Here is a 27,503-nt window from a genome sequence, read left to right on the forward strand (position 1 = left end):
CTGGTAATCTATGGGCGGCATGCTAGCTAGTACTTCAGCTGCTTCGCTGGATATATTATAAAGGGTGATTTTTTAAGAGCTTGATAACTTTTTTTTTAAAAAAAAACGCATAAAATTTGCAAAATCTCATCGGTTCTTTATTTGAAACGTTAGATTGGTTCATGACATTTACTTTTTGAAGATAATTTCATTTAAATGTTGACCGCGGCTGCGTCTTAGGTGGTCCATTCGGAAAGTCCAATTTTGGGCAACTTTTTCGAGCATTTCGGCCGGAATAGCCCGAATTTCTTCGGAAATGTTGTCTTCCAAAGCTGGAATAGTTGCTGGCTTATTTCTGTAGACTTTAGACTTGACGTAGCCCCACAAAAAATAGTCTAAAGGCGTTAAATCGCATGATCTTGGTGGCCAACTTACGGGTCCATTTCTTGAGATGAATTGTTGTCCGAAGTTTTCCCTCAAAATGGCCATAGAATCGCGAGCTGTGTGGCATGTAGCGCCATCTTGTTGAAACCACATGTCAACCAAGTTCAGTTCTTCCATTTTTGGCAACAAAAAGTTTGTTAGCATCGAACGATAGCGATCGCCATTCACCGTAACGTTGCGTCCAACAGCATCTTTGAAAAAATACGGTCCAATGATTCCACCAGCGTACAAACCACACCAAACAGTGCATTTTTCGGGATGCATGGGCAGTTCTTGAACGGCTTCTGGTTGCTCTTCACCCCAAATGCGGCAATTTTGCTTATTTACGTAGCCATTCAACCAGAAATGAGCCTCATCGCTGAACAAAACACGCGCGCGAAACACATTTCGAACCGAACACTGATTTTGGTAATAAAATTCAATGATTTGCAAGCGTTGCTCGTTAGTAAGTCTATTCATGATGAAATGTCAAAGCATACTGAGCATCTTTCTCTTTGACACCATGTCTGAAATCCCACGTGATCTGTCAAATATTAATGCATGAAAATCCTAACCTCAAAAAAATCACCCGTTAGTTCGTAAAGCACTTGTTACTCTTATTGCTGTGATTCTGTGCACTGCATTTATAGGTCTGGCTTACGTGCCAGCATCCATACTGGAGCAGCATATGATATTACTGACAGTGTATGCCAAGTGCTCCTTGAGTTTCAGTTTGGAGTCCAAAATTACCCCTAAATAATTCAACTGTGGCTGTGAAGTACGCACTCACTTATCGTAAGAGTTATTTTTTCTCAATTTTCCTGGTGCTTCTGAGCAATACTTCTGTTTTGTGCTCAGCCAGTTCTTGTATGGAATCTTTTGTATTTGTGAAAGCCGTGTTTTTTTTTTCTTTTATATCCAACAATCTGAGTAATTCATAACTTCAGTTAACGAAAGCAGGCATACTTCTGACTTGTCTCGAACTTTTGCAACGTATGCAGTCAAAACAGCTTTATCAACTTTCAGTTTCCGTACGTCTATCGTATAAAAATCAATTTTTAATCCTTTGACGACTCAATATCATTACTCTTGGTAGCTTGCCTGAAAAGAAAATAAATAATTAGTTTTTTCAGACGTGATTTTGTTAATCGTTGTTAATTTCAATCATTTCTCAATTCTCAATACTTTCTCGCAGCTCTACTAACCAGTTTGACATTTTATCCTACCCTTGTCATTTACCCCACTAGTTTCCAAGCTCACAACCACAAAAAAGAACGGTAATTACGCTCTCGCTCAAGCCAAAAAACAGTGTTCGCAATACTGAACGGAATATTTTGTTAAAAATTAAAACTGTTCCATAATATTCTATAATTTATTTGTTTCAAGCATTGTTTTTTAAGCTTCTTTTTCTAATCTGTAAAATTTTCTCACCTTCTTCTTTGCAGACAACAACAAAAATAGCGTTTGCCACAAACCAGCACTCAAAAAACATTTATCAAATCCCCAGAAAGCGTTCAGTAAACGCTTAAACAAAATCTTACAGCCAAAAACAGAAATATGGTCAAAATGTGAGGCAATGAAAAGGAAAAAAACAAGTTAAGATCTCGCTAAAAATGCATAAACGCAAGAGAGCAAAGTGAAAAGAAACATTATTTAAAAAACCGTAAACGCAGGGCATAAGAGAGAGCGAGAGAGTGAGAGGTAGAAAGAGATAGAAGAAAAACCAACAGAAAACATTAGTGGAGTAGCAGCGAAATTCGCTAAGAATTTGCGACTACGCAAAACCGAACAACAAAACGTCGTTCCCAGTCCTTGTGCCGTCAGCCCTTCAGGCACACAGAGTCTCGGTTTACCCTCATTGCATGTTCCTTGAGATTGAACACATGCACGCGTGAGACGAAAATATAATATAACAAAAACAACAACAGCAAATAACGACGAGCTGTCATAACGTCAAGACGAGGAAGATGCAAAGGAAAGTAGCAACGACTTTGTGAAGCGTCCCGATTTTAGAGCAAAGAAAATTCGAGCTAAAGACAGCAACAACAACAGCAAGCAAGCACACGCGGTCGGTCAACGTGCCTGCAACAATAGCGAAGCGAAATAAAATACAACAAAAAACCGTACAATTTTCGGCGTTTGAGAGCGCGAGCAGGCGCAAGGCAGAAACATACGACGCCACTATAAAAGTCAGCGTACTTATACTCACAACTCAGCTGCAGCTGCAACCACGGTGAGGAAAATTAATTTTTTCCCTAAAGTTGTAGCGCATAAAAACAGGTATTGTTTGCAACAGAACGAGGGTGAAGCGAGAACACGAGCAGCAGAACTATCGACGTGTCAAAGCAGATAAGGCGAAAGAGTGGGAGAGCGCGTGCGAAAAGTGCATATAAACGCATTGGGGAGAGCCGAAGCGAACGCAGTGTGAGAGTATTGCTGGGAGAAAGAGAGTGCGCGAGTGAGAGGGAGTTGTTAAAACACCAAGCCTTGCAACGCGAGCAGCTTGCCACAACTGGAACTGTTTTTAGTTGCACCGCGCGAGTGTATTTGTAACGACGGGTGGTGTGGGTACACAACAACTGCAACAAAAACCAATAGTCGTCGGGCTGGTTGCAAGCAAAAGGTGGTCACGCAAGTCAAAAGCAGCATACGAACCAAACAAGCAAGCAACGAACGAACTAAATAACAAACCGCCACTCAATAAGGAAGCAGCGCGCGGCAACACAACACACCAAACAAAAAGGTGCAAAAGAAAAACAATAAAGCCAGCTGTCGCCTAATACCCTGCGCTGGAAAGGAAACACGCACACACATACTCATAAAGCAACATTTACATACGCAAGGCGGCAACACTACACTTTACATCTTTTATCCTACACAAAGTGGAGTGGAATAGAGACTTGGCTGACGGATTGACTGAAAAGTGTAGCACAGTAGAATAGTTTTTGTTTTTGAGGCGCGTGCACGCGCAAGGAATTGCAGCAAAAACGTGTCGGTTGTGTTACGAAAGAAATTAGCACCCAAACGGGGTGGCCAAATCGGCGAGTAGTGAACAATTGCACACAGGGACGTGACGTGCAAATCCCTACTGTGCGCTAAAACTAGTTAAAAATCGTAAAAAAAGTAATAACGACAACAATAATAACGTGTGGTGACTAGTTTACAGTTAATGCTGACGCATTCGCAAATGCAAATTTCATACGAGTATTATTATGGGCCGCTCCAAGTTTCCCGGGAAACCGTCCAAGTCGATTAACCGTAAACGCATCAGTGTATTACAATTAGATGAAGATGCGTCGACGACGGCGGCGACCGAGCCGGAGGATGGTGTAAGCTCGTCGGCAACGACGTGTGTCGGTGGTGATAAGCGCGGCGGCGGCGGCAACTGTGATGACGACGAAGATGGTCACAATAAGAAGGGTGGTGGCCCCGGCAGTGGTATCGGCGGAGGCGGCAGCAGCAGCCAAGCCGGTACGAGCGGCAGCGCTGGTGGCAGCGGCGGCGCACGCAATGGCCGAAATGTGAATGGCAACAGCAGCGCCGCCAACAACGGCAGCAGCAATGGTGCAAGTGGCAGTAGTGGCGCTAGCACTGCTGATAATGTTGCTACACACAAACAAAGCGCTGCTGCGAAAAACACAGCCGAGACGGCAGTAAAGAGAGCAGCGCTGAATGGTGTGAGCGGCGGCAAAGGCAAAAGTAGGAGCAGTAATCGTGGCAAAAGCAAGCACAAGGATACAACAGATAAAAAGCTCACAACTGCACTTGATGACAACAAACAACGTGATGAAAGTGTGGATAAAGCAGACGACGAAACGCGCGCAACGCGGCATACGACTGCGGCGAATGATAAAGTTGATGCTGATTGCACGGTGACTGTGGCAGCGCATAATGCGAAGAAGCAGCAAGCTGCCATAATGACAATGCCAACTGAAGATGGCGATAAGATGGATGCGCACACAGCAGATATGCCAGAGTATGCTGAAATGGATGAGGATGATGATGATGGCTGTGATGTTGAGCGCGTTGCCGATGACGATATCGACGAGGATGAGTACGAGGATGACAATGCATCGTCTACTAGTCGCAAATCACAGCAATCCGGCTGCTCAACAGCCTCCACGACAACATCCTCCGCCACCATTACAACAACCATCAACAGCAGCAACACAACGACGGTGGCATTGGCATTTAGTCGCAGTAAGCGTGATGGTAAATTTAAAAACTTGAATCTTGCCAAGCCCGAGGTGATGTTGCCGTCATCGGCCAAATTACGGCAACTACAAAAGCAAAACCAACTTAATTGCGCATCACCGCCACCAACAGCGAACGGCAGCAGCAGCGGTGGCAACAACAATGCCACACTAACAAGCTGCAACAATAAAAGTACAACAACAACGCTACCCGCAGCGACAACACCGGCCACATCGCTATTTACGCGCATCTCGAACCCCTTCGCTGTCGCTGGCAAACTTTGTGCGACGACAAACGACACCGATGACGACGAGGCATCGTGTATCATGGCCGTTGATGCGGTAATAAATGGCGCTGGTGTGAGCACAACTACTGCGCAGCACGGTGACAGTAGCGTTGGCGGTGGCGGTAGGGGTGCTGCTGCTGCGGGTGCGGAAGACGGTTGTGTTGACAACGAAGGCGGCGCTGCAGTGGTGAGTGTTTCTGATTGCATTACGCTTCCTTACATTGCCTCCATCATTATTATTATTATTTTCGTTTTTTTTCTACACATTTTTTGTTTGCAAATCTTTCGTTGTTGTTTTTATTTGCGCTGTAATAATATGCATTTGCGCGCGCCTCAAAGATGGTGAGACTACCTTTGTCTGATACTGCTGTGGAAGCTCCTTTAGGCTTTTTGCCTCTTTTGAAATTCCTTTGCTGCCGGTTATCCACAGGCCGCGCACTCACACACACACCAACTTTATTGCAGCTCCTTTATTTTATTTTAATTCGATTATTTTCTCCCTTGCAGCTTTAATATGTTGGTTGTTTACGCTTTTGTTTGCCTTCCGTGCTGTTCTTGTTTTCTTTTGCGGCAATCGTCCGCACAGGTAGTCGGTTGGGCTCACCGTTGATTGTGTTGATCTTTTATGGCATTTAGAAGGATTGATTCATCGTTACAAATTGCTGCTTCAAATTGGTATTTGTTTTTCGTCGTCACTTTGTTTTACGCAAACTTTTTGACCGTTTAATGTGCGAGGTGTGGCCCGATTAAATGGCTGCTTTTGTTTTTCTTTCCAACATTTTATGTTGATTTTGTTAATGAGCTCATTTATGGCGTACAAACCAAGGAATAAGCTTAACTACCATACCAAAATAGCAACATCGATAAAAATACAGCCTCAGTGAAAGCTGTTTTGAGAGCTTTTTGACAGAACTTTGTTTCAAATTTTTTGAGATATCGATCTGAAACTTTGTACACGTGCTTTCCTCCTTAAGGAGCTGCTTATATGTCAGAACCCTCGATATCGAACAACTCTAAGATATAGCTGTCATACAATTTAATTATAGGAATCAAGTGCTTTTATGGAAAACTTTATTATTTGACAAAGTATCTTCACATTGTCCAAGGCCGTGTTATAATCTGCGAACAAATTGTTCAAATCGGAAAACTATAACCTTCGGCTGCCATACAAACTGAGCGATCAAAATCGAGTTAAAAAACCTTTTTATACCTTTTTGTGCTACAAAATATGCACCTGTGCAGGGTGTTATAGTTTTGGTGCCGCCGAAGTTATCGTTTTTTCTTGTTTTACAAATTAATTATTAAAGCAAAAAGCTTTCTGTAGCTTTACAACTTAAAGCTTTCTATTTAATCACTTAATCGGTCACCTGCTCATCATTCACGATGACTACTCATGCATTGTTATGGATGGATTTATGCATAGACAAACACATAAAATTAAACAATTAACTTAATTATACAATGTGCTTAATTACTATTCATTTCCGAGACAACAATGTCGTGCAACGTAAAGTTTTCTTTTTTTAATTTCACGCCAGCAGCGTTCCTTTTTAATTCATTAATATTGCTGGAACCGTGATTTTTCATAACTGTGTTCGTTTTTTTTTAACTAATTTCCTTAAATTTTGCTATTTTCAGTTTATTGTTTGTTATTGCGAGAGTTGTATTGAAGAGCTTTTAGCTTGTAATTGCAATTAAAAATAAAATAAAATTAATTGTTATATCTTGTGTGATCAACTGCTTGATTAAACTTATACAATCATTATCTAATTGATCACCTGAGTGATAATTTTCATTCATGTTATGATTATTAACTAATTCATTCGGTAATAATCACCTAATTGATCATCTAATTGATTATATTATCATCATTTAATTAAAAAGTGATTGATGATTTAATCATGGGGGTTGACAAGAGTTCTTATTCAACACTTAATTTATCGATCTTTCTACATTTTTGCTCTGCCTTATCTTGTTTTGAAACGTCCTTATTATGGTCACTCGAATCTTTTGTTACTCTCACGTACTCTTCTTATTGTTTGTTCTGACATGTTCGTTACCACAAATATTTTCGTTTCTTTTTTTTTCTTATTCATTTTTATAAAGGTTTTTTTGTGATTCAGACTCTTCATAAGGCCCATTTATTTCGTGATTCAACTGAAAGATGCGTCATGATAACAATACGAACGTGTCATCCCCTAAAAAAAGTTATGTAATCATTAATAGCTTCAATTTGTTTAGATTTAATGTTCTCACAGATACTTATGATGTTTTCTATAAATCAGGATCGATATTTGCGAACATTCGTCGAATAATATCATCCATATAATATAATACCAGTAAATAACCTGTTCAGTGTCATGCGTAATACATATTATTCTTCTTAATTGGATCCAAACCCATTGCAGAAAACACCGTAGCGAGATACTCAGGGAAAGTTATTTGAAAATAATCGACAGTTTGAATACTTTTTACTGATAGTTTGTTTTATCCTTTGCACATGACGGCGTCAAATCATATGACCGAGGAAACACGTTCACCAAACATGGTTTTCAATAACTTGATTGTGACATTCGTTGTGTTGTGTGGCTTGTGGCGGCGTCCTGTTGGAACCACATAGTGTCCAGGTCCATATCATCCAATTCGGGCCAAAAATATTCGGTTATCATTGAGCGGACACGATTCCCATTCACAGTAACATTCCGCCCTTGATCATCACGGAAGAAGTATGGCCCAATGACGCCTCCGGCGCATAAACCGCACCATACCGTAATTTCGGGATGCAATAGTGACTCATGGAGTACGTGTGGATTGTTGCTTAACCAATAATGCATATTTTGCTTATTGACGATGCCATTCAGCCCGAAATAAGGCTCATGAAGATGATTTTTCGATGAAAATCCGGATCATTTGCAAGTTGTTGCTCAGCCCAATTCACGAACATACGACGATTCTGGTGGTCAAGCGGTTTCTGTTCTTGCGTAAATTTTATCTTTTAATTTTGCAAAATTCGCCACAACGACATCACAGAGATGTCCAATGCTTGAGAAAAAGGTGTGAGAGACTGATTTGGGCCTTCCTCTATTGATGCGCTAGCGGCTGCAATATTCTCGACACTACGATCACTTCTTTGTCTTACTGGCACGGGAACATTTCGTACTGTGCCTGTGGATTCAAATTTTTCCACTAGACGCTCAATTTTTGATCTGACAGGACGTTTATGACGACCATAAATTGGACGTAGCGTTTAGTAATTTTGACTCGTTGTTGGATCCATGATGAAATAGCAAACCTTACTGAGGAGAAATGTCGAAAGAGCGGGAAAAATATGGCGTCCTTTGCTGTTTCTATCGGTCTACTTTTGTGGCGTCGCTATTGAAAATCTCGTTATGTTTATGTTATTATAACTTTCATAATTAATACACGAATGTGATTTTGGGATTAATTTAGCAGTTCTAGCGCCAGAACATAAAATTGAAGCAAGCCGAGTTTTTCACCGGATATATGTCTTAAAGTTGTTCCGCTTATGTAAACCGGACTTTTAGATTTATATTCTTCATTTTCTTATATTAGAAACACACTTAAGGTTTTTTAAAAATAAATCCATTATTAAGCATAGTTAGAATGATCCCATTTAGCTCAAATACGCGCAGTTTTGTTCACTTTTCGTAATGCCACTCACATAAAAACCCACTTCTGGGCCAATACCTCCTTCATATGGTGCAATTCTTGATAGTACAGGCCCGAATTAAGAGTTTGACACATAACGAACCCCTCCTGACCGTCATCCTGAATTAGAAACAGTTTTACGTCGGCTTACAGCGTTTCAGCCACAAAACTTCTCGCCTGGCATTGCCTTAAGTAAACCACTATTCTCCACCAGTAACAATGCAATACAGAAATTAAACGATTTTGTTGCGATTCGTAGATGGTAATTCAGTACATGAGCGTCTTTTTACCCAGTCTTGCCATGTTATACAACTGGGTAGTCGAAACGGTGCCTACTAAAGCCTTATGGATTTAATTTTCGGCTTTATCGAAGAACAACTGGCGATTTTCTCTTTGCACAACGTCTTTTTCTCCTCAAGATACTACTCATTTGTCGGAATCGGCGCTTTCGAACCATCATAACATATGGCTCTCGTATAAACTGAACGATCAAAAGCAAGTTCTTGTAGGGAAAACTTGTTTATTTGACGAGATATCTACACGGAATTTGCTATAGATTTTTGGTCAAAGCAAAGGTATAATCTCCGAACAAACTGTTCAGATTCGACATCTATAGCTTAAGGGGACCATACAAACTGAACGATCAAAATTAAGTGCTTGTATGGAAACGGTTGTATTTGTAAAGGGTATTAAAGCTGAAGTTAACATTCTCCCTCCTTTTTTCTGTTTTTTTATTTTTTATTTTTTGTTTGTTTATCTTTTTCAACTGTGTCAATACAAAATTAAGCTTGCTTTATTTTAATTTTAATTTCCCACTTGAAATATAAACGCCGAATGAAATCAAATACTTGACAAATAAGTATGTATACATTTGAAATTCTACCAAGAGTGTCCATAATGAGTTTGCCGCCGTGCGTGCACTCCAAAGCACAACCATTCCAATTTTGTCACGCATGCATCCTTTTCATAAGCATATTATTATTCAAAGCCCGCTTTGTTTACATTCTTAAGTGCTCACACATACACTGGCATGCACCTATAGAGCATATATTTACCATCACAACAATGACAGCGCAAATAAAAGCATTTTCATATCCTTCCCCCATGCGCTTGCCATATTATTTTTTATTGTTCCTTTGCACGCCCTTCTTTACACGTCTGCCTTTGTGTTTGTATTCGGGCTAATCAAATAATATGCGCTCTTGCAGAAACCCAACACGAAGACGAATGAAATGCCTACAACCAGCTGCAGGAATAGCCAAAGGCCCAGTGATAGTACGACCACAGCAGCAGCAGCAGCTACGGCCGGCAACAACAGTATTGGTGAGTCAGCCACTTCAACCACAACGGCAAGCGGCAAAGACAGCAGCAAAGCAGCCGCAAGCACAAGTAGTGCAGCAGGAACAGCGGCCGTTGTTAGTAGTGCATGCTCCACAGAGGCCACGCCATCAACCGTGTCCTCGTCATCATCATCGTCGTCGTCGTGCTCGTCTTCTTCCTCAACCGCATCGGGTAGCAAGCAGAAAAAGACCGTCACATTCAAGAATATACTCGAGACGAGCGATGATAAGAGCGCCGTGAAGAAGTTCTACAATCCCGACAACCGCGCGCCGCTCATCTCGATCATGAAAAAGGAATGCATGAATAGACCGTTATTGTACTCACGCAGCAGCGAATGCATTGTACGACCGTCGCGTCTAACCGAGATACTCAAGAACAATTCAAATATCGACAAACTGAATTCCTTAAAATTTCGCTCCAGTCATACAATCGGTAGTGGTGGTGTAGCGACGGCAACAACAACTTCAATGAGTAGTTCCAGTGCTGTTGGTGGCCACGCTGTCGGTATGGCATCGTCAACGACCGCAGTAATGGCATCGGTGTTCGGCGGTACGGCACTTGCTTGTGCTTTTGGCGCACCAGCTGCCTTTGCCGATGACCGCAAGCATGACACAGTGGCCTTTACGCTAAGCGAGACCAGCAAGCAGACCGCAAACGGCTATACAAACGATATAAACCCCAAGCGTGAGCATGGCGCGGAAGGCGCTGATTCAAACAGTACACACGAATTTATGGCTGAGGAGCTGGCTGGCGATTTCCAGCGCGTTGATGACGACAATGAGAATGTCAAAGCTGCTGAGGAGGAAGATGAGATCGCGCAGGAGGAAGACGAGGAGGAGGAGCAACAAATTGTGATGGACAAGCATTTTGTGCTGCCGAAGCGCAGCACACGCTCCTCGCGTGTTATCAAGCCCAATAAATGGTTGCTGGAAGATGGCATCATTTGCAAGAAGGTGTCACATGCAAAGACGAAACAAACACACGCAACCACAACAGCGACGGCAGTATCAACAACAACAACCACAACCAGTGGCGTTGCTGCAGCGAAGAAGGAGCAACAAAACTATTTCGGCTTGGGTGACTATACGGAGACAGGCAAAGGCGCTGGCGATACTTTAGGTTAGTATGTCAATTAAGCTAACGGTTCATTTAAAATTTCTAATATCTAAGTATACACGCCGTTTCTTCCGTCAGGTATCAAAAGCGGCAAGGATAACAAGAGCTCAGGCTTCGGCGCAACCACATTCGGTTCGAATTTCAGCTCACTAAAAGCGAACAGTTTTGTGTTGCGTCAGCCACGTTTGCAATTCGACTCGCTCGCCGAACGTAATGCAACAGCGACTATGACAAAATCCTTAAATAACCCAGCAACAGCACCGTTGTCCATAACCGTGCCGAAGACGCAGCCAGCAATGTTGGGCTTGAAGGCTTCATTATCCAATAGCACAGCTGGCGCCACTTTTGGCATGAGCAGTGTAAATAATTTGGGCAAAAGCTCACCAGGTGCGTAGAACAAACCGAAAATGCTTAATTGGACAATTCATAGTAAATGTTCATGATTTTTCTCTCTTACTTTATTTTCTAAAACCGAATTTTTATAAAGTATTGACATCTAAAACTTCCTCAGTTACAAAAACCCAAATTTAGTAGCATTATAGCCTTATTTTATATAACAGTAATTTTCACATCTACAATATTTAATAGAAAAAACTTAATAATTCCAATTATCCCATACTCTCCACCAGGTTCTTCCTCCGCCCTATGCAGCGTCTGCAATACACCCGTGCATTGTAGCAACTTGCAGCAGCCACGTAAGTATGGTGTGCCGGCGTGCATTGCCTGTCGCAAGTTCATCTCGAAAATCTCAAAAAACAGCTCCAATACATCATTGAAGAACTCCCAACTACACTGCAAGGGAGATGGTAAGCACTAAATCAACTATATTAACTGTATTTCTAACGCAACTAATTCTCCTATTCCTCCCCACACACTGTTCTCTAGGTAATTGCGCACTGCAACCGCATACCAAAATTCATATCAAGAATTTCAAAAAGATCTACAAAGAACGCTGTACATCGTGCTGGCTGAAAAAGTGTCTGCAAACTCTACAATTATCACCCGATGACAAATTGAGTTTGAGCGCCGCCTTGCCACATTCACTGCTCAAGCAAGTAGAGGCAAAACGGGAGCGTGACCACGAAGACGATGGCGAGCCAGCGGCACGTAAGGAAACCGATTTGGCCGATCTCTCACCGACGGGTGGACTCTTTGGGACGGCACGTTTCAACTGGAAGTCCACATTGGATGCCACAGCTGAGGGTTTGAAATTGAATCTAAAAAGTAATCCACTGGCGGAGAATAACGCGACGTTCGGCAGTTCGGCTATACTGCGACCGCCAATACTGGAGAAGCCACTCTTCCTGAAGAGTCCAATTGAGGCAACGCCGTCATTGCAGCAGCAGCAACAACAACAAGAGAAGCTCGAAAAAACACACAGCATAAATAGCAAAAATGAAGGCAAAGTTCAAGAGGCGGCGGCAGCTGAGAGCAGCACACAGCGCGTGGGAAAGAACAAGCGCAGAGAGAAGCTGGAGAAGGAAAAAGAGAGGGAAAAGGAAAAGGAACGCGTCTGTAAAGCGCCAGAAAAGGAAAAGGAACGTGAAACAAGTCAACAAAAGTCGGCGGCGAATAATAAAGCAACGGTAACTGAGACCGCTGCGCATGCACTAGCCGTCAACACTAAATCAGAGACTAATGAGATAAACACAAGATCCGCCAAAGCAGCATCCCTATCGCCAACAGCGACAGCAACCACCACTACTGCTGCAGCAGAGACGAATAGCACAGCGTTAGTTGCTAGCAGCACGCAAGCGCTCACTGCTACAACAACTACTGGCAGCACAACCACCACAGCAACCAGTGAGCTGAAGCGTCAGCGCATCGACTTGAAGGGGCCGCGCGTAAAGCATGTCTGTCGCAGTGCGTCGATTGTGCTTGGACAGCCGTTGGCCACCTTCGGCGAAGAAACCGAAGAGGATGACGAAGATAGACTTACCATAGCCGAGTGCGAGGTGACTGCAGAAGCACAGGCGGACTTAACGTCAACACCCGCTAAGCCCGATGAAATTGTGATCGAAAGTAGTAATGAGGCCACAACAACGGCTGAAACGCCTCCCACGCAAACAAAAGAGCCGATAACAACGCAGAGCGAGGAGGAAACGCTTAATAAGAAAGCGGTGGCGCAACAACCTGAGGTAACCACGCCACCTACACAGTCACTAACTGCGGCGAAACCAAGTGAAAACGGTAAGACTGCGGCAGTTAGCGAAAGTAGCGCGCCAAAGGCTGAACCGAATGCCGGGCAACCTGTGGCCAAGGCGCCGAAAATCAGCAACAATGCAACAGCTGAGAAGAAAGAGGTTAACGCTGTCGATGAAACTGCAGTCGAAGCAACCGAGAAGTCCTTGTTGCCACTGCAGCCTTCCAAGGCGGTCACACGCAACTCGAACACGAGTAATATTAACTTGCAAACACAACGCAACACTGCAACGTCCTCCTACGCTACGACTTTCGGCAAAAAGCCGATACGTCAAATCAGCAGCGACGCCAACATAGCATATCAACAACAACAGCAACAGCAGTTATTGCGTCGCAAAGAGCCACAAAGGCCGAAAACATTGATCTCAATCGATTTTTGGGAGAACTACGATCCAGCTGAAGTGTGTCAAAGCGGCTTCGGCCTAATCGTCACTGAAACGGTGGCACAGCGCGCACTCTGCTTCCTCTGCGGTTCAGCCGGCTTAGAGCCACTGATCTTCTGCGCCTGCTGCTGTGAGCCATATCATCAGTATTGCGTAATGGATGAGTATAATTTGAAGCATTCCTCACTGGACGATACCATGCTCAGCTTCATGGATATTTCGACAATGGGTCACAGCACCGCTGCGCCCACACCCGAGCAACTAAATCAAATAACAAATCGCCTTAATTGGCTCTGTCCACGTTGTACCGTCTGCTACACGTGCAATATGTCGTCCGGTTCGAAAGTGAAATGTCAGAAATGTCAAAAGAACTATCATTCCACATGTCTGGGTACTAGTAAGCGCCTGTTGGGCGCCGACCGCCCACTCATCTGTGTGAATTGTCTCAAATGCAAGTCTTGCGCCACAACGAAAGTTTCGAAATTCGTCGGCAATCTGCCCATGTGCACGCCCTGTTTCAAACTGCGCAAACGCGGCAACTACTGTCCGATCTGTCAGAAGTGTTACGATGACAACGATTTCGATCTGAAGATGATGGAGTGCGGCAACTGCAATCACTGGGTACATTCGAAGTGCGAGGGACTCTCCGACGAACAATACAACCTGCTGAGCACATTACCCGAGGCCATAGAATTCATTTGCAAGAAGTGTGCGCGGCGCAACGAAGACTGCAAAATGAAGGCGGCCGAATGGCGCATGGCCGTATCGGAGGAGTTCAAGAGCAGTCTAATGAGCGTGCTGAAGCTGCTGAGCAAGTCGCGACAAGCGTGCACGCTTCTTAAACTAAGTCCGCGCAAGAAGATGCGTTGCGTTTGTGGCAATAGCACATCGCAGTCCAGCCATCGCGCACAGCCGAAGAGTCTACAATTCAGTAATGAGGCTGAGCGCTTGCCGCACTCTTTAGCGGGTAGCGATGGTGATTCTCAATGCAGCGATGTCTATGAATTCAAGGATAAACCCAGTGAGGGCAAGCTGCAAGACAAATGCACTTGCCAGCTAAAGACGTCTAGCTATAGTAGTGTGTATGGCAATAGCAGCGCGCAATTAAACACGCTTAGTCTAATGGATATTAAAAAGAAAATCAACAATAACGACTATGTTTCGCTAGCCGAATTCAATTACGACATGATCAATGTCATACAGAGTGTGAACTGTGATGAATTGGTAATTGCATATAATGAAATATTGAGTGAGCAATTCCCGTGGTTTCAAAACGAAACAAAAGCCTGCACCGACGCACTTGAAGAGGACATGTACGAGTCCTGCTCCTATTCGTTGGGCAATTCCATGGATGCACAAGACGATTTCGTTGAAGAAGCGCACAATCGTTCGGTCATCGATCTGCCCGAAGATATCGAAGAGGTGTTGTACTCGTTAAAACCGCGCGACGACCTGCGCACCTGTCTTTTCTGTCGCAAATCTGGTGAGGGTCTCTTCAACGAAGAATCGAGGCTACTCTACTGCGGTCATGATTGCTGGGTACACACGAATTGCGCCATGTGGTCCGCTGAGGTATTTGAGGAAATCGATGGTTCTTTGCAGAACGTGCACAGCGCCATTGCGCGCGGACGAATGATAAAGTGCACCGTTTGTGGTGGACGTGGCGCGACAGTCGGTTGCAACGTGAAGTCCTGCGGTGAACATTATCACTATTCATGCGCACGCAACATCGCCTGCGCGTTTCTTACCGATAAGTCAGTTTATTGCCCGGAGCATGCGCGCAATGCGCTACGCAGCAATTCGTCACTGACAATTGAGACGAATTTCGAGGTAGCGCGTCCCGTCTATGTGGAACTGGATCGTAAGCGTAAGAAGCTGTTGGAGCCCAGCAAAGTGCAGTTTCATATCGGCTCGCTTGAAGTTAAGCAATTGGGCAGTGTCTTTCCACGTTTCTCCGATACTTATGAGGCTATTGTACCGATCAACTTTATATGCTCACGTTTATACTGGTCCTTCAAGGAACCATGGAAGGTCGTCGAGTATACGGTACGCACAGTTGTACAAAATAACTATTCCACATTGACAGCGCTCGATGCCGGTCGCAACTTTACGGTGGATCACAGCAATCCGAATGCTTCACTGGTTCAGCTGGGCCTGGCGCAAATCGCTTGTTGGCATAGCAGTCTGGCGCGTGGTGAATTGACGGACTACGATGCGGTGGAGTTGCGCAATTCAACGCTGACAAAACTGCTGCCCGAGTACTTAATACAGAGCCAGAATTCTTGCCCAGCGCCAGATGAAAATACCGAAGAAGAGCCGCAAACCAATGCCGACTTGTTGCCGCCGGAGATTAAAGACGCCATTTTCGAGGATCTACCACACGATTTGCTCGACGGCATTTCAATGCTTGATATCTTTCCGAAATGTATGATTTACGAGGAGATGTGCGGCACAAGTGAAGGCCGAACGGCTGAGATGTATCTGAATGAACAGTCGAAAGATGGCGCTGTTAACTCAACGACTGTTGCAGCCGCCTTATCTGCATCAAATGCCGCCCATAGTGGTAATTGTAGCGCCTCTAGCGCACAGGTATCGGATGAGGATACGGCGAATTCGTCACTCAGCAAACAATTGGAGCTCAGCAATTCCTGTTCATCCACAAACACTAACATAGCCATAGGTCATGTGGAGGACGCGCTACTGTCCTGTACACGCGCCACAAGCACACAGTTGAAGCGTGCAATGTGCGCTTCGGAGTTGCAACGCAGCACCGCCGAATTGCGCAAGAAAACCTTCAGCAAGATTGAAAGCGCCAACACGGCCGCGGCAGCTGCGGCGATCAAAAAGCGCAAACTAAACAAAGGTCTACCCGAGCTACGTCTTACGGAAAGCATCCTGCAGAGTCTGAGTCAACACCGCACAAAGAAGGACAATGTAGCAATTGCTGTGAGTGCCTCACGTCGCCAGTCGGTTTCCAGCGAGTCGGAATGTGCGACAACGCTACGCACAAAGCAATTCACATGGAGCGCAGCTAAGCGCTACATAGAGCCGCATACAGCTGATGAAAAAGACGACACGAAAATTAAGCTGATGCAAGTCGACGGTGTAGATGACTCGATTACCGAGTACCGCATCATCACTAGTGATGCGCAATTCACCGGCACCGTCAAGTGTGAACGCTGCCAATGCACCTACCGCAACTATGAGTCCTTTCAACGGCATCTTGCCACCTGTGAACCGCTCTCGACCAGTGAATCCGAATCCGAGGCTACCTCACGCTCGCCGGGTTCAACAGTAAACGGTAGTCCACCGCTGGCCGGCATGGATGCCAACATCGATTTGAGCAAACTGGGGCAGGCACAACGCACAGCTACGCTCACCAGCAGCGCCAACAGTTTGCCCTTTTTACAAGCCTTCTCACAGGCCATACCACTCGGCAGCATACAGGCGAATATCAATGGCATACCTATAGCGAATATGAGCAATGGTTTCCAGAGCGTACAAGGATTGCAGAATATACAGACCTTACAAAACATACAAGGCTTACAGAATATACAACTGCAAAGCTTACAGACGCCGCAGCCACTTGGTGGCGGTTTCTTTATTTCACCAGCAAATCCAACCACATCAAGCACCGATGAGGTACAGCTACTGAATTCGCTACAAGGTTTGACGGCAAATTTGAATGGCACCTACACCTTGGCGCCCACTGCCGGCTTTGGCACCACTACGGTACAGGCTGCACAACAGCAGCCACAGCTGATCGCCGTCTCCTCGTCACCCGATGGCACACAACAGATCATACAGTTACCTTCGGGTGTGACAACACAATCAATGACCAACCAACCGTTGCTGCAGGGGCTCAACGCTTTCCAAACACTGCAGACGACAAGTGGCGACAAGAAAATTGTGCTGCCGATCGCAAGCGGCAAACCGTTAAAAACGGTTGCCACCAAATCAGCGCAGCAAGCAGCCACAGCTGCTAAACATAAGCTGAAGGGCAACAGCAATACCGTAAAACCAATACAGTCAAAGTTAAACGCAGCCACTGTAACGGTTTCACAACCCTCCATACAGTCGTTGCCCACAGCCACACCTATCACAGTGCTGAATACCGGCAACAACGCCACACAATTGCTCAATCAGAATTTGCTACAACAAATACAGGCCGCCGGCTTGACGGCCGCCACCACCACCGCCCAACAGCCGCAGTTGATCTTTCAAACCGGCAACGGACAACAACAGCCGATCGTCATGCAACAGCTGAGCGCGCCGAATGCTACGGTGCCACAGAATATCATTTCGTTTGTGACGACCGATGGCACACAAACGCCGCAGGTGCAATATATGACCATACCAACAGCTAATGATTTTAAGCCCCAAGCACAGGCGACACCATTTATAACGGCAACAGCAGCACCGGCGCCGACAAATCAATTTCTACAAGGCGCATTTCTGCAAACCGACGCCAGCGGTAATCTAATGCTTACCACTACCCAAACGCCGAACGGCTTGCAAATGCTCTCTGCTACACCATTAAATATAGCGACCGCAACGCCGGCACCCCCGCAACCGCAAGTGATCGGTACGCTTATTAATCCGCAAACGTTGCAATTGGGCGGTAATGTCATAGCGACAACAGCTGATCCACAACAACAGCAACAGGTGATAATTGGTGGCGGTGCGACGGGTTTGGAGATGATAGCCGCATCGAATGCGGCCGCACCACAAGTCATACTCTCCACCCAACCCATGTACTATGGTCTGGAGACGATTGTGCAGAATACGGTAATGTCGTCACAGCAGTTCGTGTCCACCGCCATGCCGGGGGTGCTCAGTCAGAATGCCAGCTTTTCAGCGACCACCACGCAGGTTTTCCAGGTACGTACTTCACCATGAAAAGTAATATTATGTTTAGAGACTGGAATCTGATTAGAACAAAGTTTATTTTTATTTTTGTATTGGCTTTGATACTCTTTAAATCGCGATGTTTTTGTACGTTGCACCAAATGAAGGGTGGTCCATTTCGACATTCCCCACTTTTTTTAAGAAATAACATAGAAAATTCAAATTTAATGAGAAATTTTTATTATCTTCCGAAAGAACATTATTTGGCAATTATTTTTTTTTAAGATTATCTCTTTCAAGTCTTGGCCGCGGCTACGTCTGCGATGGTCCATTCGTTTAGTCTAATTTTCGATGACTCGTTCGACTGGTAACTGGCGAATGATACGCGTAATGCTTTGCTCCAAGCCTGAAACGAAGCGAGATTGTCCACATAGACTTTAGACTTCACATATCCCCACAGGAAAAGTATAACACAATCATGGAGGCCAATCAACCAGCCCAGAACGTAAAATTATCTGCTTATCGAAGTGTTATCTCAACAAATCCATTATTTGATGCGATGTATGTGAAAGAGGGCCATCTTGTTGAAACCAAATGTCGCCGAGATCTCGAGCTTCAATTTGAGGCTTCAAATAGTCGGTTATCACATCGCCATAACGGTTGCCATTGACGGCTACGTTTTCACTGGCATCATTTTTGAAGAAATATGATAGACTTTCATTTACAATATTAAATATATTTCTCATTTCTTTCTTGATTATATGAATATTTGCTCCCCGCGTAAAATCCGAATGGTTTTTAATTACACATAACCTCACATATTAACACATCTCACATTTCTCTCTCTACAGGCCAGTAAAATCGAGCCCCTTGTGGATATACCAACTGGATATGTTGTACTCAACAATGTCGATACGACACCAACAATCGTACAGCAACAACCACAAACTACAACACAACAACCGAATTTCCTTAATGCTACCGCGGTAATACAACAGCAACAGCAAACCACACAAAACAATGATTTACAAAGCAACGAGCAACAACAAATATTCCGCCTACAAACAACCGAAAATAGCGTCTCCGCCACAGTGACGGCCGCGACCGTTACACCAACTGTGACAACATCCAGTTTCCAATTCCAGCCACAATTGGTTGAACAGCAACAACACCAACCACAGCAATCAAACAACAATGTGCACGTAGTTACAGCAAAGGTGCCACCGGTTGCACAGGTGAAACGCAGCAACGCAGTAAAGGCTACGCCAATGTCGACCGTTACGAAGGTGCAGCCGCAGCAAGTGGTGAATAAGGTGTTGCCCACCACAGTGACGCAATCCACGCAGCAGGCGTCCAAATTGAGTAACAACAACAAGGCGCAACCACAACAACAACAGGCGTATGCACGCAATGTTGCAGCGGCCAACGTGGCAGCCACAGCGGTGGCGGCAACAGCTGCAGCTGAAGCGCATATCACACTGACGCCAGTCACGAAAGCAGCAACGCCGCAGCAGTCCAACACTGTTGCTTACAGCAAAGTGTCCAACCACACCGACACGGCAGCCGTGTCCATATTTGTAACATCAGTTACTACAACAACAACGACAAGCAGCATCAACCAGGCGACAACGGTGAAGGCCTTGTCCAGCGTGCCAGCAACAGTGACCACAGCAGCGCCGCGCAAAACTAACCTGATCCGACCAATCACCGCCAATAAGGCAGAGGTGAAGCCGAAAGTGCTGAAGACGGCTGCAAACACAATGAACAAACAGCAGCAGCAACAACAACAACAGTCAACGCAGTCACAACTGTTGCAGCAGCAGCAGCAGCAGCAACAGTTGCAACAACCGCAGCAGCAGCAACAACAACAGCAATTGCAAACGACACAGGCCCCCGCGCAGCAAGCGACGAAAATGGCAATGCTGAAACCACAACCACAAACAGCGCAGGTGTGCATGCCACAACCACAGCAACAGCAGCAGCAGCCACTACAACAACAACAGCCGCAGTCGCAATTGCAGCCACCACAATTTGCCACGGAGCCAATTCATAATCTGACGCCAGCCACCGTGCCAGCGCCCACTATGCCAATGCCACACGCCACCGGCAACAACAACGGCAATAACAGCAACAAATTGCTCGAATACCAGCAGCCAGCCCCGCCGCTGCAGGTGCAACATTTCGCCGAGGCGCCGGTAGTGCCACAGCAACCGTACAATAATGCGCCCACAACCATGTACAGCAGTGGCGGTGTCGCACCGGAGGAGCAGCACACTCCGGCGCCGCACCTTACCAATGGCAACATGACGCACAGCTACGACTGTAGCCATCAGCAACAACAGCCGCAGTTGCCACACACGCAACAAATCGAGTTTAATAGTCTAAGCTTGGAGCAGGTGGAGAGCTTCCCGCCGCCTACGCCGCAGCAACAACAGCCGCATGAGCAGGAGAACAGCATTTTAGCGGCAGCGCATACCAACACCAATGCAACGCTGGCAGGCATTACCAACAACAGTAACAACAACAACGGCAATGCGCGTTGTCTACAATATACGAATTCGGCGTTCGGCAACGTCAACGTGCCGACGAACATCGTGAATCCCTTGCAACAAACACTGCAATACAATAATAATAACAACAACAACGGCAGTAATGGCAACGCCACAACAACAACTATGGGTTCCCGTCCGACAAATCGTGTGCTACCGATGCAACAGCGGCAAGAGCACATAGTCGCCACAACGCCGCCGCTGCAAGTGAAGCCCCCCACCGGCGTCATGCCGAAGATGTCCGTCATGAACGCTGTGGACGCCAAGTGCTATGACAGTAGGAACGCGGTGAACAGCGCCAAAATCTTTTATGAAGCTGAGGTGAAGAAAGATGAGCAAATGCTGCACATGCTGCACTCACCACAACACCACCACCAGCAGCAGCAGCAGCAACAACAACAGGTAATGCAAATGCAGCTGCATGAGCCCCACCAAGAAACAGCGATCATGATGAAGTCACTATCGCCGGAGCCGCACTTCGTCGACGACAGCATCAAGTGTGACTTGGACCTCATTGAAACCGAGACCACGCTGTCGACAACTTGCCAACAGCTGCAGGAAATGGTGCACAACAATTTGCCGCGGTACACCGGCACCTGTCTGGTAGCAAATGAAAAACCCAAAGAGCTAACGCCCACACCGGAGGAGACGTATGGGCTCAATGGTCACGTGGATGCGCTGGCTGGCAGTGATATATGTGAGCATGATGGTGATTGTATGGATGACATGGATGATGATGAGGACGACGATGAGGAGGATGAGGACGAAGATGATGATGGTTTCAGCTTGAAAATGCCCACAGAGGATGACGATCACGATATGTCCGACAGTGATGAGCCCGCTGTGAAAGAAAAAATTAGCAAAATACTCGATAATTTAACGAATGAAGACTGTGCGGACTCACTGGCCACGACCACCACAGCAGAAGCGACCAATATTGAGTTGAATAACGTCAGTTACCTAAGCGGCATGCCAGGCGTCAGCGCCAAAATGGCTGCCGACACTATCAAGTATCAGAATGGCATACCCAACAACTATAACACAAGCGTAAACGTAGATGATAATGCCGATGTGGCAGCTGCCGCTACGGAATATATCACGCAAATGGCCGCCAAGATGAGCGCGCACATGCCAAATGGCTCGCTCGAAGTGATAGGCACTAACTTCGATTTGCCGAAACTCGCGCCCAAAGTGCTACCGTCAATGGCTATCAATACCACAAATGGAAACCTCAGCACCGCGCGACAATGTGACGAAGTGGAGCGGGCCGGCGCACTGGTCGCACGCACACAAGAGCCCTTATTAGCGACGCGCAAGCCAACACCACCGCCACCGCCACCGCAACGAGATCCGAAGAAAATCAGTGGCCCACACTTGCTCTACGAGATACAAAGCGAGGATGGCTTCACCTATAAATCCAGCTCGATTGCCGATATTTGGGAGAAAGTTTTCGAGGCAGTGCAGGTGGCGCGTCGCGCACACGGCTTGTCACCGTTGCCAGAGGGTCCACTCGCCGATATGGCCGGTGTGCAAATGATGGGTCTGAAGACGAATGCGCTGAAATATCTAATTGAGCAGTTGCCGGGCGTAGAGCGTTGCACCAAATACACACCTAAATATCATAAGCGCGCCACAACAAATACGCATACAGGCGCAACAAATGGCGGCGGATCAGCAGCGGCTGGCAATAACGCTGCATTGTTGAGCGCCACGCTGGCTGGCAGCAATATTGAACTGAACGGTTCACTTGACTATGCGTCCGATCCGGATGAGCTGCAGGAGAATCCGTACGACTCTGCGCGCTGCGAACCTTACGCGACGCGCTCCGAATACGATATGTTCAGCTGGTTGGCATCCAGACATCGCAAACAACCCATACAGGTGTTTGTGCAGCCCTCCGACACTGAGCTCATACCAAGGTGAGTGTGTGGCAAATAAATCGTTTATGCTTTGATTGTTATTAAACGCACTTACATTTTCAGACGCGGCACGGGCAGTAATCTACCGATGGCTATGAAATATCGTACGCTCAAGGAAACCTACAAAGATTATGTTGGCGTCTTCCGCTCGCACATACACGGACGCGGTCTCTATTGCACGAAAGACATCGAAGCGGGTACGTTGCGCTTTTGTGTACAATTTTATGTGTTTTTACTAAATATTTTGTATTTTGGTTTACACAGGCGAAATGGTTATTGAATATGCTGGCGAATTGATACGTTCCACTTTAACCGACAAGCGCGAGCGCAACTACAACAGTCGTGGCATTGGCTGCTATATGTTTAAGATTGACGATAACTTGGTGGTGGACGCAACTATGCGCGGCAATGCGGCGCGTTTCATAAATCACTCGTGTGAGGTGAGTACAGACTTGAAGAAAACGATTCACTTATAGTAAAACCAACGACTCACTTCTTGGATAATGCATTAAGGAGGGTTTACTGCTTGATCTGATTAAATGTTACGTTATTAAATATTCCCTTCGGATTCTAGGCATGTCTTTTAAGTGATCGTGTTTAAAACGTTCACAGAGATCGTTTTGTCCCCGATTTTTTTTTTTGTTTTTGTAAAAATTTTCAAGAAGGGCTATACCCTGCTGTTGTTGTATAGGTATGGTATATGTATATTGGCTAGGACCGGTCCATGAGAATATCAATTATTAACTAATTGCTGCTGCTATTGTTGTTGTTGTATTTATTATATATATATATAATGGTAGATATGTTGAAGCAGTTTCTGGAGGGCTGCAGTGTCCGTATGAGTTGTCGGATGACTAATAGAATTGAAGAGGCATACGCAGAAGATCTGTCTTAAATGAGAAGTTGCAATTCCTTCGGCGCGCTTCCAACACTTCCAATCTGATCAAATCTTTTATTACTATTTCCTTGGAGGTCTCTACGCCAAATTACTCGAATTTGATTTGATCAGACTTATGTAATATTTTAGGTTAGGAAACCACGTTGATGATTTCATCCGCAATTTTAAAAATAGTCAGCTCTACGAAACTGAACCGCATTCAGTTTTATATTCGCCGAGTTTTCTCAATGCCTTAATATTTCTTAAAACAAAGTGCTTGATATTTTACCCTGTTACAACAATAATAAGGCTCTTTTTGTGAAACAATAAGAGTACTTTCGCCAACTTTCAAAAGGGAGATGGCAAGAGAGCTCGACATCTTGCGCGAGTCCGTTTGAATGATTTTTGTTGGATATTTTGGGTATGAAACGCGTTCTTGCTCCACTCGTCCCAATAAAGCTGCATTTTTTTTAAGGAGAGTACCGTAACAGGTCTCTTTGGACATGCTGATCGTGCAAATTCCGATCCCACATTCATGGAGAGCATTCTAACTCCCACTGAGACATGGGTTTATGAGTTTGACATACAAACCAATCAACAATCTTTCGAATGGATTGAAAAAACAAGCCGAAACTCCGCTCAAAAATAAATGTGTTGCTAATTGTTTTCTTTTTCGGTACTCGTGGTTTGTTGACACCCAGAATTGTGGAAGAACAATTCATGGAGTTTACACGATGATAATGCACCATCGCATCGAGCCACGTTGGTGACCGAATTTAAAGCTAAAAACGCAATGAATACTACCGTATTCACCAGATTTGACGCCGTGTAATTTTTTCTTGTTGCCCAAAACTGAAATTGCCGCTCCGTGGAACCCGTTCGAGATAAAAGAAAATTCGCAAAAGGAACTGAATGCCAGCTCAAACAAATGAAAACTGTTTCGAGGGCTAGAAAAGTCGTTGGCATAAGTGTATTAATTATCCATCAATATTTATTTTGTCGCCTCCAAGTAATCCCCACCAGATAGATTGCTTTGAAGGCGACAAAATAAATATTGATGGATAATTAATTAACAATTTCCGGCGTACTTTCTTGTCACAAAGTATATACTTCATAGGATTTCCAATCTTTCTTTTTGGGTGTTAAAAATTCTCTGCCAAACTTATTTACCTGGTCAGCGTATAATTATTCATAACCACACAATATTTACTTTTTGTGTGCTAAATTTTTGCTATCGTAAATTATATATTAATGCTAATTTACGCCTCTTCCTTTTCCAGCCCAATTGCTATTCCAAGGTGGTGGATATACTCGGTCATAAACACATAATTATATTCGCCTTGCGGCGCATCGTACAAGGCGAAGAGCTGACCTATGATTACAAATTCCCCTTCGAGGATGAGAAGATACCCTGTTCCTGTGGTTCCAAGCGTTGCCGAAAGTACTTAAACTGAAGCGTTATAAACAAAACGAAACGAAATATAAATATAACAGAACAATAACAAAAATGCAAAATAGCTTGGTCCATTGCAAAGCGTCGAGCGAAGTGCAGTGCAAAAACAAACACAAAAACACATAATATTTGTATATACATACGCGTATGCGGGTGAGCAAGTGCTCATTACAAAATCAAAAATTCTTTGCGGACCCTTTGCTAGACACATTAAACTCCGCGCTACACTAGTGTGATAAAAGTTTGCAGCATGCGGCAAGCGACACGCGCGGACGATTTAATCGAATATGTTGATATTATTGATAGATTGCAGACATGTCAGTATTCACCAATAATAATTTTTATTTTTCATTTAATATATATAATTACACACATATACAAACACATACACACACACCACACAATTAACAAAACGTGATTATAATGGAAACTTAATTAACTTAGTTTTACTTATTGACTACTAAACTAAACATAAATACATACATATATATATATATGAAAAAAGTATATACTTAGTTATATAATTATGTAGGCGAAACGTTATAAAAGAAATTAAGCAAAAAATTATACATTGCTGGTGTGTTTGTTGCAAACAACTGAAGAAAGCAGAAGAATTTTATTATGTCTATACAAAATGTATTTATTATTGAGTAAAAAATTTAAATAAATAAAATATATATGCATATATACATACATACATATGTATATGTACGTGTGCATAGAATATGAATAATATTGCTATTAAAACTATTAACAATTTTATGACTTAATGTTATAATTGATTAACTAATTGATAATAAACACATGCACACATACATATATACAAGCATATATATACATACGCAACTAAAGTTAATGACTTAAAAGTGTAAACAAAAATTATTGATTGATAAAAATTTATAAAAAACAAAATTATTAAGTAACTGTAATAATTTAACTGTGTATGTTTTAAAAATTATGTAAACAAGTATAAATTAAATCTGATTATGATTTCAAAGTATGCTTTCACAATAAAAAAATATAATAAAAAATAGTTGTACAATAAAAAGTAATGAAAAATAAAAAATAATTAAAATAAAAATATAAAATAATTAAAATTAAAATTGAAGAATAGTTAAAAATCTACTTATAGGCGCTTAGCATAGTCTAGAATAAAGAATGTGTATGTGTGCGGAGCAGTGAAACCAACAAAATAAAGCAAAATTGAAAATGTTTAAAATTTATCATTTTCAGTTTTCAAAAAGCGTTAATAGAAATTTCGACAAAAAAAATTTAGCATTAAGGTTGAAAACAACTCTTTACAGGGTATCATTTTGTTTTTTGATTTTATTACCATTACTTGATAATGTTAATTGTAAATATTTGCGACAAAAAAGTTATTTATACAAAAACATATATTTTTATTATAATTTCTATGTGTTAGGTATTATTGTAGGGCGAAATTGGCGAACGAGATTTTTATGTTGCGGCAGACCAAGCGCAACTTGTATTGTGAGACTTAAAATTGTATAAGAAATAAAAAAAAGTATATATATATATATATATATATGCATATGCAAAAACAAATGAAAAAACACAAAAATCGTATGTTATTACTCACCGTTAGTGTGGCATGAGGGCGTATTCAAGCTTAAGAATTGCAAACGGTACGCAATATTGCTGTGGCGGCGAAGTAGTTGGTGACATAAAATAGCAAAATAAAATAAAAGTTGAAAATTTATTGAAAAAAGTATAAGAAAAACTGCGTAAGCATCACAATCACACAGCGTAAACACATTTATATATTTACATTTATTGCAAGTTTTTATAATTTATGCATGCACACTTTTGTAAATAATATTTTTTGTATTCAATATATTATGATTTATTTTTATTACTTTTAAAATTTTCTTTTTAATTTTGGTTTTTAATTTTTAATTGAAACTTTATTATTTATTTTTTTTTAATTTTTAGTTAATTTTTTTTATTAAATTTTTTTTATATTTTTTTTAATTTTTTTTATTTTTTTATTAAATTTTTTTTTTTTATTTTTTTATTAAATTTTATTTTTTACTAAATTTTTTTTTATTTTTTATTAATTTTTTTTTTTATTAACTTTTTTTTTATTAATTTTTTTTATTATTTTTTTTATTAATTTTTTTATTTATTAATAACATTTTTTTATTTGATTATTTAATCTTCTTAATTTTATAATTTTTTTTCTTTACTTTATTATTTTTTTTTTAATTCGTTTTTATTTTATTTATTTATTTTTTTGTTATTTT

At 43.2% G+C, this 27,503-nt stretch overlaps 1 protein-coding gene across 3 annotated transcripts in view; it reads left to right on the forward strand.

Moving 5' to 3' along the window:
* Nucleotides 1–26,278, forward strand: part of LOC105223352 (histone-lysine N-methyltransferase trithorax) — a 58,053-nt gene extending 31,775 nt beyond the window's left edge. For all 3 annotated transcript variants that reach the window (XM_049449199.1, XM_049449200.1, XM_049449198.1), the window contains exons 2-10: nt 1,848–5,069; nt 9,760–11,011; nt 11,087–11,395; nt 11,638–11,814; nt 11,894–18,474; nt 19,293–22,909; nt 22,973–23,106; nt 23,174–23,349; nt 25,067–26,278. In XM_049449199.1, coding sequence (XP_049305156.1) covers nt 3,615–5,069; nt 9,760–11,011; nt 11,087–11,395; nt 11,638–11,814; nt 11,894–18,474; nt 19,293–22,909; nt 22,973–23,106; nt 23,174–23,349; nt 25,067–25,240 — 13,875 coding nt within the window. In that variant the 5' untranslated portion in view covers nt 1,848–3,614 and the 3' untranslated portion in view covers nt 25,241–26,278. The remainder of the gene's footprint in view (nt 1–1,847; nt 5,070–9,759; nt 11,012–11,086; nt 11,396–11,637; nt 11,815–11,893; nt 18,475–19,292; nt 22,910–22,972; nt 23,107–23,173; nt 23,350–25,066) is intronic.
* Nucleotides 26,279–27,503: the final 1,225 nt, after the last annotated feature.

Source organism: Bactrocera dorsalis, chromosome 2, assembly GCF_023373825.1.
Source record: "Bactrocera dorsalis isolate Fly_Bdor chromosome 2, ASM2337382v1, whole genome shotgun sequence".
Lineage (NCBI taxonomy): Eukaryota > Metazoa > Arthropoda > Insecta > Diptera > Tephritidae > Bactrocera > Bactrocera dorsalis.